At 38.7% G+C, this 12,675-nt stretch overlaps 1 protein-coding gene and 1 long non-coding RNA gene across 2 annotated transcripts; one reads left to right on the top strand and one right to left on the bottom strand.

Annotated features, from left to right (window-relative positions):
- The first annotated feature begins 143 nt into the window (after window positions 1-143).
- On the top strand, window positions 144-10,194 carry LOC142090485 (uncharacterized). Its single transcript, XR_012676557.1, has 3 exons — window positions 144-656; window positions 3,246-3,291; window positions 10,112-10,194. It is a non-coding gene; the product is annotated as an uncharacterized LOC142090485 (long non-coding RNA).
- Window positions 3,498-12,675, bottom strand: RNFT1 (ring finger protein, transmembrane 1). Its single transcript, XM_075168448.1, is given in 10 exon segments — window positions 3,498-4,451; window positions 4,645-4,746; window positions 5,598-5,663; window positions 6,507-6,665; window positions 8,259-8,412; window positions 9,063-9,163; window positions 9,778-9,854; window positions 10,181-10,570; window positions 10,573-10,598; window positions 12,582-12,675. Coding segments are annotated over 10 exon segments (1,215 nt in total). The 5' UTR covers window positions 12,587-12,675; the 3' UTR covers window positions 3,498-4,316.

The following is a 12,675-nucleotide window of genomic DNA, read 5'->3' as shown; positions in this document are numbered from 1 at the left end:
TCTTCCTGCAGATCCTTGATTATATACTGTATGCAGTTCCTATATATGAACTTCTACAGATTGTTCTCTTCTAGATTAACTTGTCTTTGCAGCTGTCTTCAAGAAACAAACTTGAGCTGCCTTAGTAGAAATAAAGGTAATCCCTATTCTGTTTTTCATCTTTCACAGTTTACTGGAACTGAATATACTCAACCACTGAATAAGATGGATGTGAATAGCAATTAAATGCAAATTTAAACATATGCTAATCCAAGTGACCTGTTTTTATTTTTTTTAAGGAAGTAGGTAGGCCCTAAATATACCTGTGGATCTAAATCATTGTCTTTCATGACAGCTTTGAACGGAAAGGGAGGGAGGAGGAATTCCGCTTAGAACTTGAAGGACCTGACAGATGCTAGTTCTGATCAGTCTGTCTTACCAGGGGCTGGTACCTTCAGCTAGGTTCTTGGGCTCTTAAAAAGTGGCTATGGATTGCCATTTTGTCATCCTCTTCTCTGTTCTGTCTCCTGCAGAGTCAGACATGTGCTGGGTGTCTGGGTGTCTGTGTGTGTGGAAAGCAGGGCAGCTACCCTGGCCTGAGTGGGCTTGCTAAGGAAGAGTTGCATCTTAATAGCATGATGCTGACAAGCGGATCAGAGAGGATGTCATTCACGGATGTAAGTTACTCGCTTTTTTCCCTCTCTGTAACTAAGATAAGAATGACTTGTTTCATTTATGAAGTGTAAATTTAAACTGGCTGATCAAAATCTCTTTTTAATTCTTTGTTTTTTAATAAACTGTGTTTGATAATACTACTGGGTTTGGATAATTTTCACTGGATCATAACGGAAAGAAAATTCATCAGCAGAGAGAGAATGAAAGACAAACTGTTCCCTGGTCCTATCTCTGACCAATATCCACCCTTACCCTACTAAGGTGGTGTTACTCGTATGTGGTAGTCAGAAATCAAAGGATCAGCAACAATCCAGGGTTGACTTAAAGCACTGACACCACGTTTTGTTGTGCTCCATAAAATAGTCTTGGTGAGCTTTACAGGCCAGATGACGCTGTGGAGTTCTCATGTTGATTTTTTTTTCTTAACCATAAGTGTAATACTTCTAAATTAGTTTCATATTTTTAGTAATAATGCTGGCCTTGCATACAGTCCTTGATGCCTTAATTCCTCAATGTACAGTATCTGTCTCAGATATTGAACGACTTGTTGAGGTAAGTAGTTTATAAATCTAAATACTTTTGTTCTATAGCAAAAGAATATTTAGTTCAGGTTAATTTCTTTCAAATTTCCCTGCATACTTCGACTGTATATGTGTAAAGCAGCGTGTTTCTTGATCTGTAACTACCTTCCTAGTTCATCGTTGGTCTGCCAGTCCAAGCTGTTGGTCCTGACAGACCACTTCAGCTTTGCGGATCTTGAGCGTAAGCTAGCACCAGCAGGAGACTCGCTGCAGGCTTTTGCTCACAAACGGCATCCACGCAAAAACGCGTGTGTTGTCCTTTTGCATGAGTGAAAGCGCAGTGCCAGGACTGTAACTTATCTGATGGACCGGCAAGCTTCCTTCTCACTATTCCGTGCTGCGTAAGCAACGGGGCTGCTATTTACTCATCTTGGGGATAAGACAGTAAGAAAGCATACTTGTTTCTCAGCTCTCCTCCCTTAGTCAGCAGGGTAGTGGCTCTGCTTTCAGGACAACTGTTTGTATTAAGCCGCTGGTGCATCTCAGAATCTGTACCTTCCCAGTTAATATTCCGGGAATGGTCTGGGTGATTTAGACCTATTGTTCTAAAAAGATTTTTCAGTGTCTGTCAGAGTACTGGAATTCTGATGAATGGCTACCCATTAGTGATAGGCAATTAATTTAATCAATATTCAAGTATTAGGAAGTGCATTTCCTTGCTCTAACATCACGTCCAAGTCTAATGAATTTTAGTTTATATTTTCTCTGAGAGGATTTTTGAATTAAAAAAAGTGATTAAGCTGTTGGTATTGGCATTTCAGGAAAAGGTAATCCAGGATAAGTTACAATTTTTACATTGCCCAGTATTTTAGAAAGGGTTGGTTATTACATCTGCCCTTATAAACTTTGTATTGGGCTTAGTCACACGTTTTACTCACACAAGCAAAGCTTTTTTTAAAGGTGCCATTTGTTGAATAAATTAAATATAGCACTCAAATTTTTTTTTACACAGTACTCACACAATACCTATATGAAGAAAAAACCTTAAACTACTCCTTAGCTAAACTGTATGTTCATTATTAAGTTTGGGAAAGTCTAAATACAATTGTGTAACCAAGTGAGCTGCCAAAGTCTCTGTGGGCCCATGAGAGATTCAGAATCCAACCTTAAGTTCCCCCTACTCTTTTTTTGTTCTGATTCAGTTCTTGTCCATCTCTCAAGGGAAGTTCTGCTGCAGCAGCAGACTGAGTATCAGCACTGATGAAATTTAAATAACAGTTCTGATCTTGTATGAACTTCAAATGCAAGCTAAGGGACAGCTAGATTTCTCTGAGGAAACAAAGAGCAGTTTGTTCTGACTATAGTGGAGGTACAGGCACAAGCCCATTACAGCACAGCTCTGGCTGTGGCCAAGTTCAAATTCTTCCCTGCCACCCTCAGGACTGCTCTAACACCATTCAGCTGCACATTCTCCAAACTAAGTACCTCACCTGCTGGGAAAGGCTTCCATGAGAACCAGTCTCTTCTACTCCTATAAGTTTCCAATTACAGACTTAGAAGCTTTTGCCTGTTTTTCTTAAGCTGGAGTCTTTTTCCCCAGTCACTCAGATACCATGGTGGAACAATCATAGGGCACATTTACTCTGAACTGCACTAAACTTCACACAAAAATACAATTAGCAAATACACAGCATGCTATAGCAAAACCCAGGTTGAACATAAAATGGTACCTCTTAGCTTGAATCTTCCATCTCATTAGATTTTTATTCAGAATACTAAATTCTACTAGTATTACACTTTTAGCTGTTCCTTTAAGGGCACTCTCCCATCATGCCCTGTCAGCCCTGTAAATCTGGCTGTGTCAGCTGCAGCTTTATAGTACTCACTCTGCCTGGTCATTTGAGTTGCTACATCATTCATCAAGTAAGTGTTTAACTTTTTAATTCTGTTTTTTCCCTAATTTAGAAGTTTCCTAAAGCTATTCAGTTAAGACAAGCTCAAGTTAATGGCAACTCAATTTAACTTTCCTGTAACAGAATAATTTGAGTGGTTTTTTTTTTTTTTTTTTAGTCTTTTCTGAAGAGCAAGGTGAAAAAAGACAAGCAGGGAAAAAAAGGTGAGATTGTACATAAGTTAGCTCTATAATTAGCATAAAGACTAGTCATGAATAAGTTGTAGCATTTGGAGGTTTTTTGTTTTTCAGAGACATTAGTTTAACAGGAAAAGTATAGCTAGCAGTGAGCTGTTGTTATGTGCTTTCATGTAAGTTAATACTGAAACAATAATGAATCTTCTTTCTTTATTCAACATGCACCAAACAAATAGATTTAAATGCATTTATTCTCTCTGATTTTTATGCATACTACAAATTGCAAATATAGTATAAAATAGATTCTCCCCTGTAAGAAAATCTGGTTCCTGTTATGACAAAAATATAGCATTAAAGATTTGTTTTAAAAATACCAACTTTATAAAATGCTAAGTAAAAAACTAACATCAGTGCTTGGTTTATGTATTAAGCCAAAGATCCATTAGAAGTCTACAAGAACCTAAAGGGGAAACATCTTATTCTTGTGGCTTATCTCCAGGTACAGTGAGAAATAGTTGCTGTTAAAGGTGCATGAGTAAGAAGCTAATTTCTCTGATCTATTGGGCTAGCATTAAAGGACCTTTAATGCCAAGTGTGACAAGTAGCTCTAATTCTCACTGTAGTCCAGAGTATAAAATTTGCTCATAATCTTAATAAAAGTGGTAGGTTGACCTTTTGGGTTGAGTTGTGTTAGAAGGATAAATACAATTTAGTACAGTCTGGAACTCTACTTAAAGTTGTAAATAAAATGTTGAATTAAGAAGCTGCTGCAAGTAGTAATGCAGCATTTTTCAAGGACTTGATTGTTTCCTTCAAGAATCACAAGAGAAGTAATGCTGGCTTTGTGCATTCATTCTGAAAACTTACTTTTCTATACTTACGAAGGTCAAGTTAACATTTTCTGCACTGTTTTAAATACTGCAGCATTTCATAGAAGCATGATACCTAGAATTTGGAAACTTGTTCCTTATGCTACCTACAATTCAATCTGCAGTAAACTGAAAGACCTTAGCTTGAACAAACAAACTGTAAAACAAGTTGTTTGACATGCTTTAGAAAATCTGTAGATGCATAGATGTAGCTCCATCCTTCCACTTGTTAACATGGTCTGAAATAACAGTTCTGCAGAGTGGACACGTTTTTTCTCTATTAAACCATAAAGAGATGCATTCTTCACAAAATGTGTGCTGTAATGAAAAGAATGAGAACTTAGAGCTTCTAAGCTCTTCCATTTATATGACGGTGTATTATCTGCATAGGCTGATTTCTAAAAATAATCAGAAGACATACACTCACTAGTCTAACTTTATGTAATTTTGTTTACCAGTTGTTTAAAATGTTCTTAAGTTTGCAAAAAAGAATTCTGATTATGTGTATTACCTGACAGATAAGCAGAATAGGCTTCCGAAATTCAGCTTGGCAGATTGAACAAATATCATCAGATTCAGAACACTGTCTCTTGCTAGCTGTCACCCCGTACTGCTGTAAAACAAGGTATTTTCAGCAGATATTAGTTTCTGGGGGGGGGGGAAGCCAAAACAAAACAGAAAAATACCAGGACAGAAAGGAATTGGGAATAAGGGCTGCTATGTCAGGGAAACTATTCAATCCCTAATCCAACGAAATATTAAGTTTTTCAATAGTTGTCTTGGGCCTAAAGCTTATGGGCTCCCACTTACCATGCTGTCTAGTTAGTATCTTCCCCTGATCACAGTTACTGGAAAAATCTGTATCAGTTTTATTTTAACAGCGAGCTCTGAGCAAAACATTGTGTTAAGTTCCAATTTGATCAAGACAGCACTTAGAAAGTGAGAAGTGCTTTATTTTCTTTTAGTTCAGTGACACTGTGCTCCAAAATCTTCTATACGTTTTACTGCATGAATAGCAGACTCTAAGCAATACCTCTTACTATAGAGAAAGATTATCTAGAAACTTACAATTCTAACAGAAGTTACTTGCATGTCAATTATTTTGGTAAACTTCAATTCTCACTCTATTTCAGCATAAAGCTCTGCCTGCATCCAGCCAATATTTATTCCAGTTAAAAAGCAGGAAGCAGGACAAAAAGTGCATGTTATTATGTTTATCTGAAGAGACATGCAGAATAGATTTTTTAGTTTTCTTTTTTTTTTTTTGTTCAGATGACAACATAATCACGTAGTCAAGGAATTCAGACTGTGAAATGGGAGAACAAGTATACAGGATTTACTTTAAAAATGCAGTTGTCTATTGCTAGAACAATACAAAGTAATGTAGGAATGAGGTATTTAAAAAAGGAGTATTTTCATGTAAATTGGGCTTATTGTTTTGTCATAAGAGAATTCAGTACTCACTGGTCGTGTACAAAATATCCGTAAGACCTGCCTGAAGTTTCTCAATTGTCCAAAAAAGCTCAAAAGCTGAAATGGGAAAGAAAACCTGAGTTATGCTTAGTATTTTTCTTTGTGAACTAAAAAGCTTCCAAGCTTTTGTGCAACACTGGAAGTCTCGCTGCTGGTTTGATGTTGGCAAGAACATAAGCAAAGCTATAGTTCAGACTGACCTTATTTTAGTTGCTTAATATGTAACCGAACTAAGAATTTAGCCTGAAGATTTTTTCCCAGTAGATGTCTGTTCTTTAGAAGAAAAATAGTGTTGAGGTTCTGAAATGAAGCACTCGAGTGCAAATATAACAGCATTATTATCGTATATGCAATAGTCTTTAGACTTGTGATTAAGATACCTTAGCATTATAAAGTATTTTTCGTGTTCAAAGCCGAACTTGTATCGACTCTGGTTATATTTGGGGCAGATTAGCTCTTTGGTGAAGTAGACAGCCAGTGTGAACACTTATGTTTCATTTGTTTAGCATCGCACAGGATACTCTAGCAGAGAGAAAACCTGGTTTCCTGGAAAATGCGATTCTTTTAGCTATTAATTTTATCTTTATTTTTGCAAGCTCTTTCCCTCAATATCGGGTTAACAGTCTGATCGATGTCTGATGTGAGGGGACCTACAGTAACAGTATTCTTTGTTATGCCACCTCAATCCATTCCCAGAACAGGTGCAGGAAAAAGAAGATTCAGTGCCCTGAGCCAGTATTCCTCTCAGTTTTGGAAAGCTGTATCAGTTAAACTGAAGCATCGACTTGCAAGTCAGTTCAAAGACAGAGGAACGTTCAGGAATGTGTTAGTTTATGTGCCTCTAACCCTGCAGTGATAATTACTGCAAAATAGTTTGAGAGGAATGTAAAGCTTACATACTTTTAAGATGAGGTAGAGAAGGCCCAGCAATATCCCAAGGGTCCATCCTAGTGCACTGTCCAGCTCCCCATAGCCAATAAGATAACGGAACCAAACTGGTATGGGGACAAACATACGGTAATACTGGCAGAGTTCTTCTAACAGCATGTACCAGTAGCCCTGAGCAAGACATGCAAAGGAATCGCTCAAGATTTAAAATATAAAGGATTTTTAAAATATAGAGAAAAGATGCATTGTTATTCTTTTGAGTAACTTCCTCTCATAATATCTTGAATCAACTAAATATGAAGCATGAAAAGGAATGAAGATCAGATGATGAGTCTCACCACAACTGTACAAATAACAATAACACAATTGATTGCTGTACTGTAGAAAATCAAATTAATAGGCTAAAATAGGATGGCTTTGTCAGATGCCTACCTTCTTAACAATGCTATCAGACTTAATCTCATAAGCATCAAAAAAAGAAAAAAAAAGTTAAAGGAAAATAAGACAAATTTGGTCATGTACATCAGCTTGTCATTAGCAGAGTTGCATCCTGCATTCAGGATTAAAAAATGAGTGTAAGGCCCATTCTTTTATTAACAAACATAAATTACAAACTATTTTCCTGTAAACATTATTTCATGCCTGTGTAAGAAGCCTTATCTTGCGATAATTAACTCCTGTGTAGGATGCAGTGGTAAGAAAATGGTGGTGGTAGGGGGAGAAAGAAGCATAGAGTAGCTGGACTGAACAGGTAAACAGAGTTCAATGACACCCTAAAAATTACTGAATAACAAATACAAAGCACAAGTGTCCCACACAGAGCACTGTGTGTGCATGTATAATCATAAATATTTAGCTTAATTCTTACTTTATTTCCTTAAAAAAATAGATTTATAACAGGGAAGAAATACTTATTCTGTAACGTACACTGGATAATGCCATGTCTTGCCACTATTGACCAGATTCCCTCTTTAATTTAGCCACTGGTATTTAGAGAAATTGATTGTCCCTGAGAAAAACTTTGTCCCGGTACATTTAAAAAGATAAATCCTACCAAAACATCCTGTTCAAATGTTATCATGTACAAACTGTACTTGTTCATTCTTTTTTTTTTTTTTAAAAAAACCAGTACTAGTATTTGCTATTTTGACATAAAATTTAATTGTTTTTTGCATGTCTCACCTCGGGAAGCAGATAAAAATAAGTACCCCACCAACCAATGTAGGCTTCTGTAAAAATCATTAAACTTCACTGGTTTGAGGAATTAAGCTATGAATCAAATTCAGTGATCTGACACAAATACTGCTTAAGTTTATTAACAAAAAGAAAATTCAGAATTATTTACGAAGAGACAGAAAATACAGCTGTTTGCATGTGCAGATCTTAAAATCTTCCCATGTCAGTTACTGTCAAGCACGTAAAGAATTTACTGTGCATCAGCTGCTCGGTGCTAACTGCCTGTATACACATTTTTACATTGCAGCAAATAAAAGGTTTCTTCATCCCCCCATTTAGAGACAGAAATAAACCTATTTATCCAATGACATAATACAAGCAATTGTTTCAGATCAGACTGTAAACCTTCCTTAGCACCAAGCAGAGAAGAACGTGAAATCCACAGGGTTTTCTTGCCTACAGTATAGTAGTGGATTATATACAGACCTTTAATTAAAAAGACTTTTCTCTGGGTAGAATTTAATAATTAGCTACTTTTACCGTAAAAGAATAATCATAAGGAAGCAAAAATATAGCTTGTTTCCTTACCTTGGATTTAAAGGACATCATAAAAGAAGGCACCAAGAGAATAAAGCACTTGAAGCTCATGAAGAGGAATTTCAGAATAAAGTCTGTGACTCCCACAATCCAAAGTACCTCCCAGAAGTTCATAAAATCCACAGTAGGGTTTAAAAAGATTAAGCTACAAAAAGAATTATCAGAAGTTACTGGCGCACCCTATTTAGAGGAAAGCATAACCAGAGATTATCATGGCAGGTTTAATTAAAAAAGGAAACCTGGTTTACATAGAAGAAAAATATTTGCTAAGAAAATGAACTCTTTATTGCAAATTGATCATTTAGGATCTCTGTCAACCTTTCAGTTTTTGTACCTTTCTTCCTGTATCTTCATCACAACCCCCATCCTCTAGAGACAGGCTTTCTTTCCCATTTTAGCAATACAGCCTTTGACTGATTTACAGCCGAGACTGTAGCTACAGAATGGTAAGGGGGGGGGGGAAATGGGAGACATAAACTCCACAGTGCCCCCGAATGCCATATATTCAGTACTCCGAAGGCAAGGTGGTAGGGTCAAAGCTAGGAATCAAACCCAGGTACATTCCCCATGGTACAGTAGTGCCATTACGTTGAGTATGGGGTCTAATCTTGCAAATTCCAACATACTGTTTTCAAGGACAGCACTCGTTCAGTTTGGCAGAAGAGGAAGAACAGAGATTAAAATTAAAAAGAAACTAATGCCACAATTAAAGAAAAACAGCAGCAGCCCAGATAAAATGTCCCCACTTAATATTTGAGTAATTTATGATGTGAGTAGAGATGTTCCTCTACTTACCTGTAATACAGTGACTGAGAATGAAAGGTGTAATACAAGAGGAGAGATGATCCAGTTAGGTATACTAGTAACCAAGCACATTGCAACTTGGAGCACCGTTCCTGTAAGATAATTGTAAGGACATACTACAATCCTTATCTCAGTATCAGTGTCTTAAATATCTCTCTAAAGCACTAAGTGTGTTGCACCTGAACTGAGTTACTACTAGAGGATTTTATCTTAGTGGTTTTAACCAAATAAAATAGGAGAACTCAATGGAAAGGTCAAGCAGTAATTTTAATGTTTTCAACATAACAATTTCTATGTGTATCAAGGTTTTTTCTAAAAACACAACCAAAACCCACCCCACTCTGAAGAAACAAATTTTCCTTCGGGAGTGAACAGAGACAGCTGAAAGTTTAAACTGTCATCTGCTATTTGATTCCACAAATATAATTAAGAAGTTCTTCCATAAATTCCAAAAAGCTTTTATCAGTTGAATTTTAATATTCAAAGTCAGAGGGGAAAAGCCCCTCTTTTTGGATTTTGCAAAACTTACTTATCTGAGAAGCTCTATGCTATATAGAAGCACTAAGACTTTACTTCCATCTTGAAACCTTGACACCTAATATTACTAGGTAAATAAAACCGTATTTCCATTCACATTTCTTTCAAAAATTGATGGATAAAGGTCTTTGTTAACTTACATTATTTTGTTGCATAGGGTGATACTTACTCTTAGAAAAACCTGATTTACTATGCTTTTGTTTGCATACATATAAGTTGTTAGCAGCCCAATTCCAAGAGAAATGCCTATTAGGAAAAAAGTGTCAGTTATACACAAGAAAATAAAAAAATTTACTGAACTGGGTTAAAAAACCAGCCACTTCTAATATGTCTTTGTAATTACAATTAATAGCTCAGAGTATCAAGCCAGAATAATTAAGCACATTGTACATATGCCAGCAGAGGAAACAGAAGCCACTGAAATGTAGTTTAGTAAATCTCTCTCTCTCTGATAAATAAAGCAAATAAAAATAAAGCTAAAAATAAATTGAATTATATTTCAGGCATGGTTATTAGTATATCTCTTTGGGAGGAGGGTCTGTTCCCTCAGACCTTATTTTGTTATACTCTACCAATTATATGCTGCATGATCAATTTGACACCCAGAATCAAGATATACGGCAGACTTTTGTGCAGCCACTGCAGGAGGTATCTGAGCTCTGAGAGGGAGCTGCCGCTGTGTTCCTCTGAGTCTGGAGTAGAATCGTCGAGCCCCCCTGCTTCGCTGTGGGCATGTCCGTGTGAGCGACTTTGGGAACCTGGCCTTGAATGCCGGGAACTCGCATTTTCTCTGGCTTCACCCGCAGCAGAGTTTAGCTGTATGTGAACATCTCCACTATGATGGCATGAGCTCTCCCCTGACAACCTCGCTGCGTGGGCGCTCTGAGAAGATGAAGAGTCATCACCACTCCCTTGGATGTTGTGGAGATGACTGCGATTTGGTTGCATGGTGGGATTTTTTTCTGGTCCAGATTCTTGCTATTTTGTCTCCTAGAGTGGATTACAAAAAGTCACAGTTGAAGGAAGAGATAACTAGTTCAGCGGGAAAAAAAAAAAACACAACAAAAAAGCCAACACAAAAATATAGCAGATTGTACTGAGTGATTGCCTGCATGAAGTAAAGATTCTCTTTCTGAGAGATACTGTCTGTCTTTGTTCTGAAAGCTGGCATGCTGGGTTTGCACCCAGTCTCCACGGGGCAACTTTCTGTGTGCTGTATTAAATTACTTCCTTTCATTCACGTGCAGATTTTCTAGCCTGCAGTGAACCTGGCTGCCTTAGTAAAATCTAAAGTTGCTTCAGTGCAAATCAGAACAGCAAAAGCTGCTGAATAGGAGAACCAGCACTAGCTTGTTCAGAAGAGATCTTAGAAGTGCTGCATAATTTCACAAAAATAGTAACAGTAGTAGGGCAAAGAAGGAGCAAACAATGATGGGAAGGAAGGAAAGAGTACATTTACATGCATCCATAAAATGGTAAGCATTTGTTCAGACAAGTCTAGTTGAAAGCCAGTGCATGCTCAGAATGGAGGGCCATTATGAGATTAACGAGATTATCCTGTCTGGGTAAGTGAGCAGAACCAGGTTAGTCCATTTTGTAAGAAGCGTTTAAAAGAGCCTGGACCATATGGTCTAGGTGAAAAAAGAAGTGCAGCCAACAAGCAGTAATCTAACAGCGAGACCACCCAAATGAGGTCTTATTTATCTTTCCTTTGGCATCTTTCTGTTGTCTTCCTGGGCACTATTTCACTTCTGTATCAGTCTTTATGTTGGTCAAATAGTGTTAAGTCTGCTTCTCTGGACTGGTGTGACATCAGAGTCACGATTTTGGAGAATGCTTTGAAGCTGGATTTGGCACAATACCTTGTCACTATCAAATAATAGTATTGAAACATTGGAAATTTTGTTATAATCCTTTTTCAATAATTCAAACTCTTCCAGATTCCTCTCTGAAATTATTTTTTCCAAAGCTTAGCATATATACACAGCTAGTTTCACTGGGGATACAAAAGGGTTGAAGCAAAATTGGTTTTGCACTGCAAGAAGTTCATAATATATTTGCACAAACCTAGAATCCTTCAGCCTTTAAAATGGAGCTTATATTAGAAAAGTAAATTGCATTAATTTAAACAATATATGAATACGGGAACTTAGTACCATTTAGAAGTGCTGCTGCTGCTACTACTGTATTTTTGTTGGCCGAAGATTACATCATACTTCAGCCAAAATTCATGTTCTATAATTTTATGCACATGAATAGTCAATAAACTGGAGATAGTATTGACTTGTGTGAACAGTGTTACTCAGTGTGTCTCCAGGATCAGGCCACGAATGCTGTTTTAAAGGAGGGGAATAAAAAAAAAAAAAAAATCCCATTAGCACTCCTCAGGTAGTGGTTTAGGGCCTGCTTCTGCAAAAACTGACAGTTCGGTGTTTAAAAAAAGTGAGCGATCCCATTGTTCGAGTAATGCAGCTTCCCCTGGCGCTCTGCCTAACGAACTTTCAAATAACTAAGTTATTAAACGGGATTTCAAAGCGTAAGAAATCCGCACGCAGCGGACGGCTTCCAGAATTTCTTCCCCCCTAATCAGATAAAATCTTTGATAAAGGCTCTTCTCCTCGAACATTCCCCATCTCTTCCCGGCCGCTGCCTCCCGCCGCTCTTGGGGAGGCGGCTTCACGCCGCTGCTGGCTGCCGCTGGGCCGCGGCGGCCTCGCCCGCGCCCCTCGCAGGGCCGCGCCGCCTCCAGAGCTCGCCGCCAGCCCCCTCGGAGGCGGCTGAGGGCAGCGCCGGGGGGGGCCCCGCCGGCCTCCACGGAAGCCCCGGCGCAGGGAGGGGGTGACCCTGGAGGCGCGTCCCCGCTTCCTCCCCCCCCGCCCCGGGCTCTGAGGGGGAGCGGCCGCCGGGAGCCCCTTTCCCGCCCTCCCCTGCAGGAGCCCGGCGAGGCGCCAACCCGCGGCCCGGCGGCGGTACCTCATCAGGCGGCCGGCGCCTCCCGCCCGGCGCCGTTGCCCAGGCCGCGGCCGCCCGCCGCCTCCATCGTCGCCGCTGAGGCCGAGTGGGTGGG

The sequence above is a fragment of the Calonectris borealis genome, chromosome 19 (assembly GCF_964195595.1).
Source record: "Calonectris borealis chromosome 19, bCalBor7.hap1.2, whole genome shotgun sequence".
Lineage (NCBI taxonomy): Eukaryota > Metazoa > Chordata > Aves > Procellariiformes > Procellariidae > Calonectris > Calonectris borealis.
Note: the sequence above shows the minus strand (reverse complement) of the source record. Positions and strands in the feature narration are given on the sequence as shown.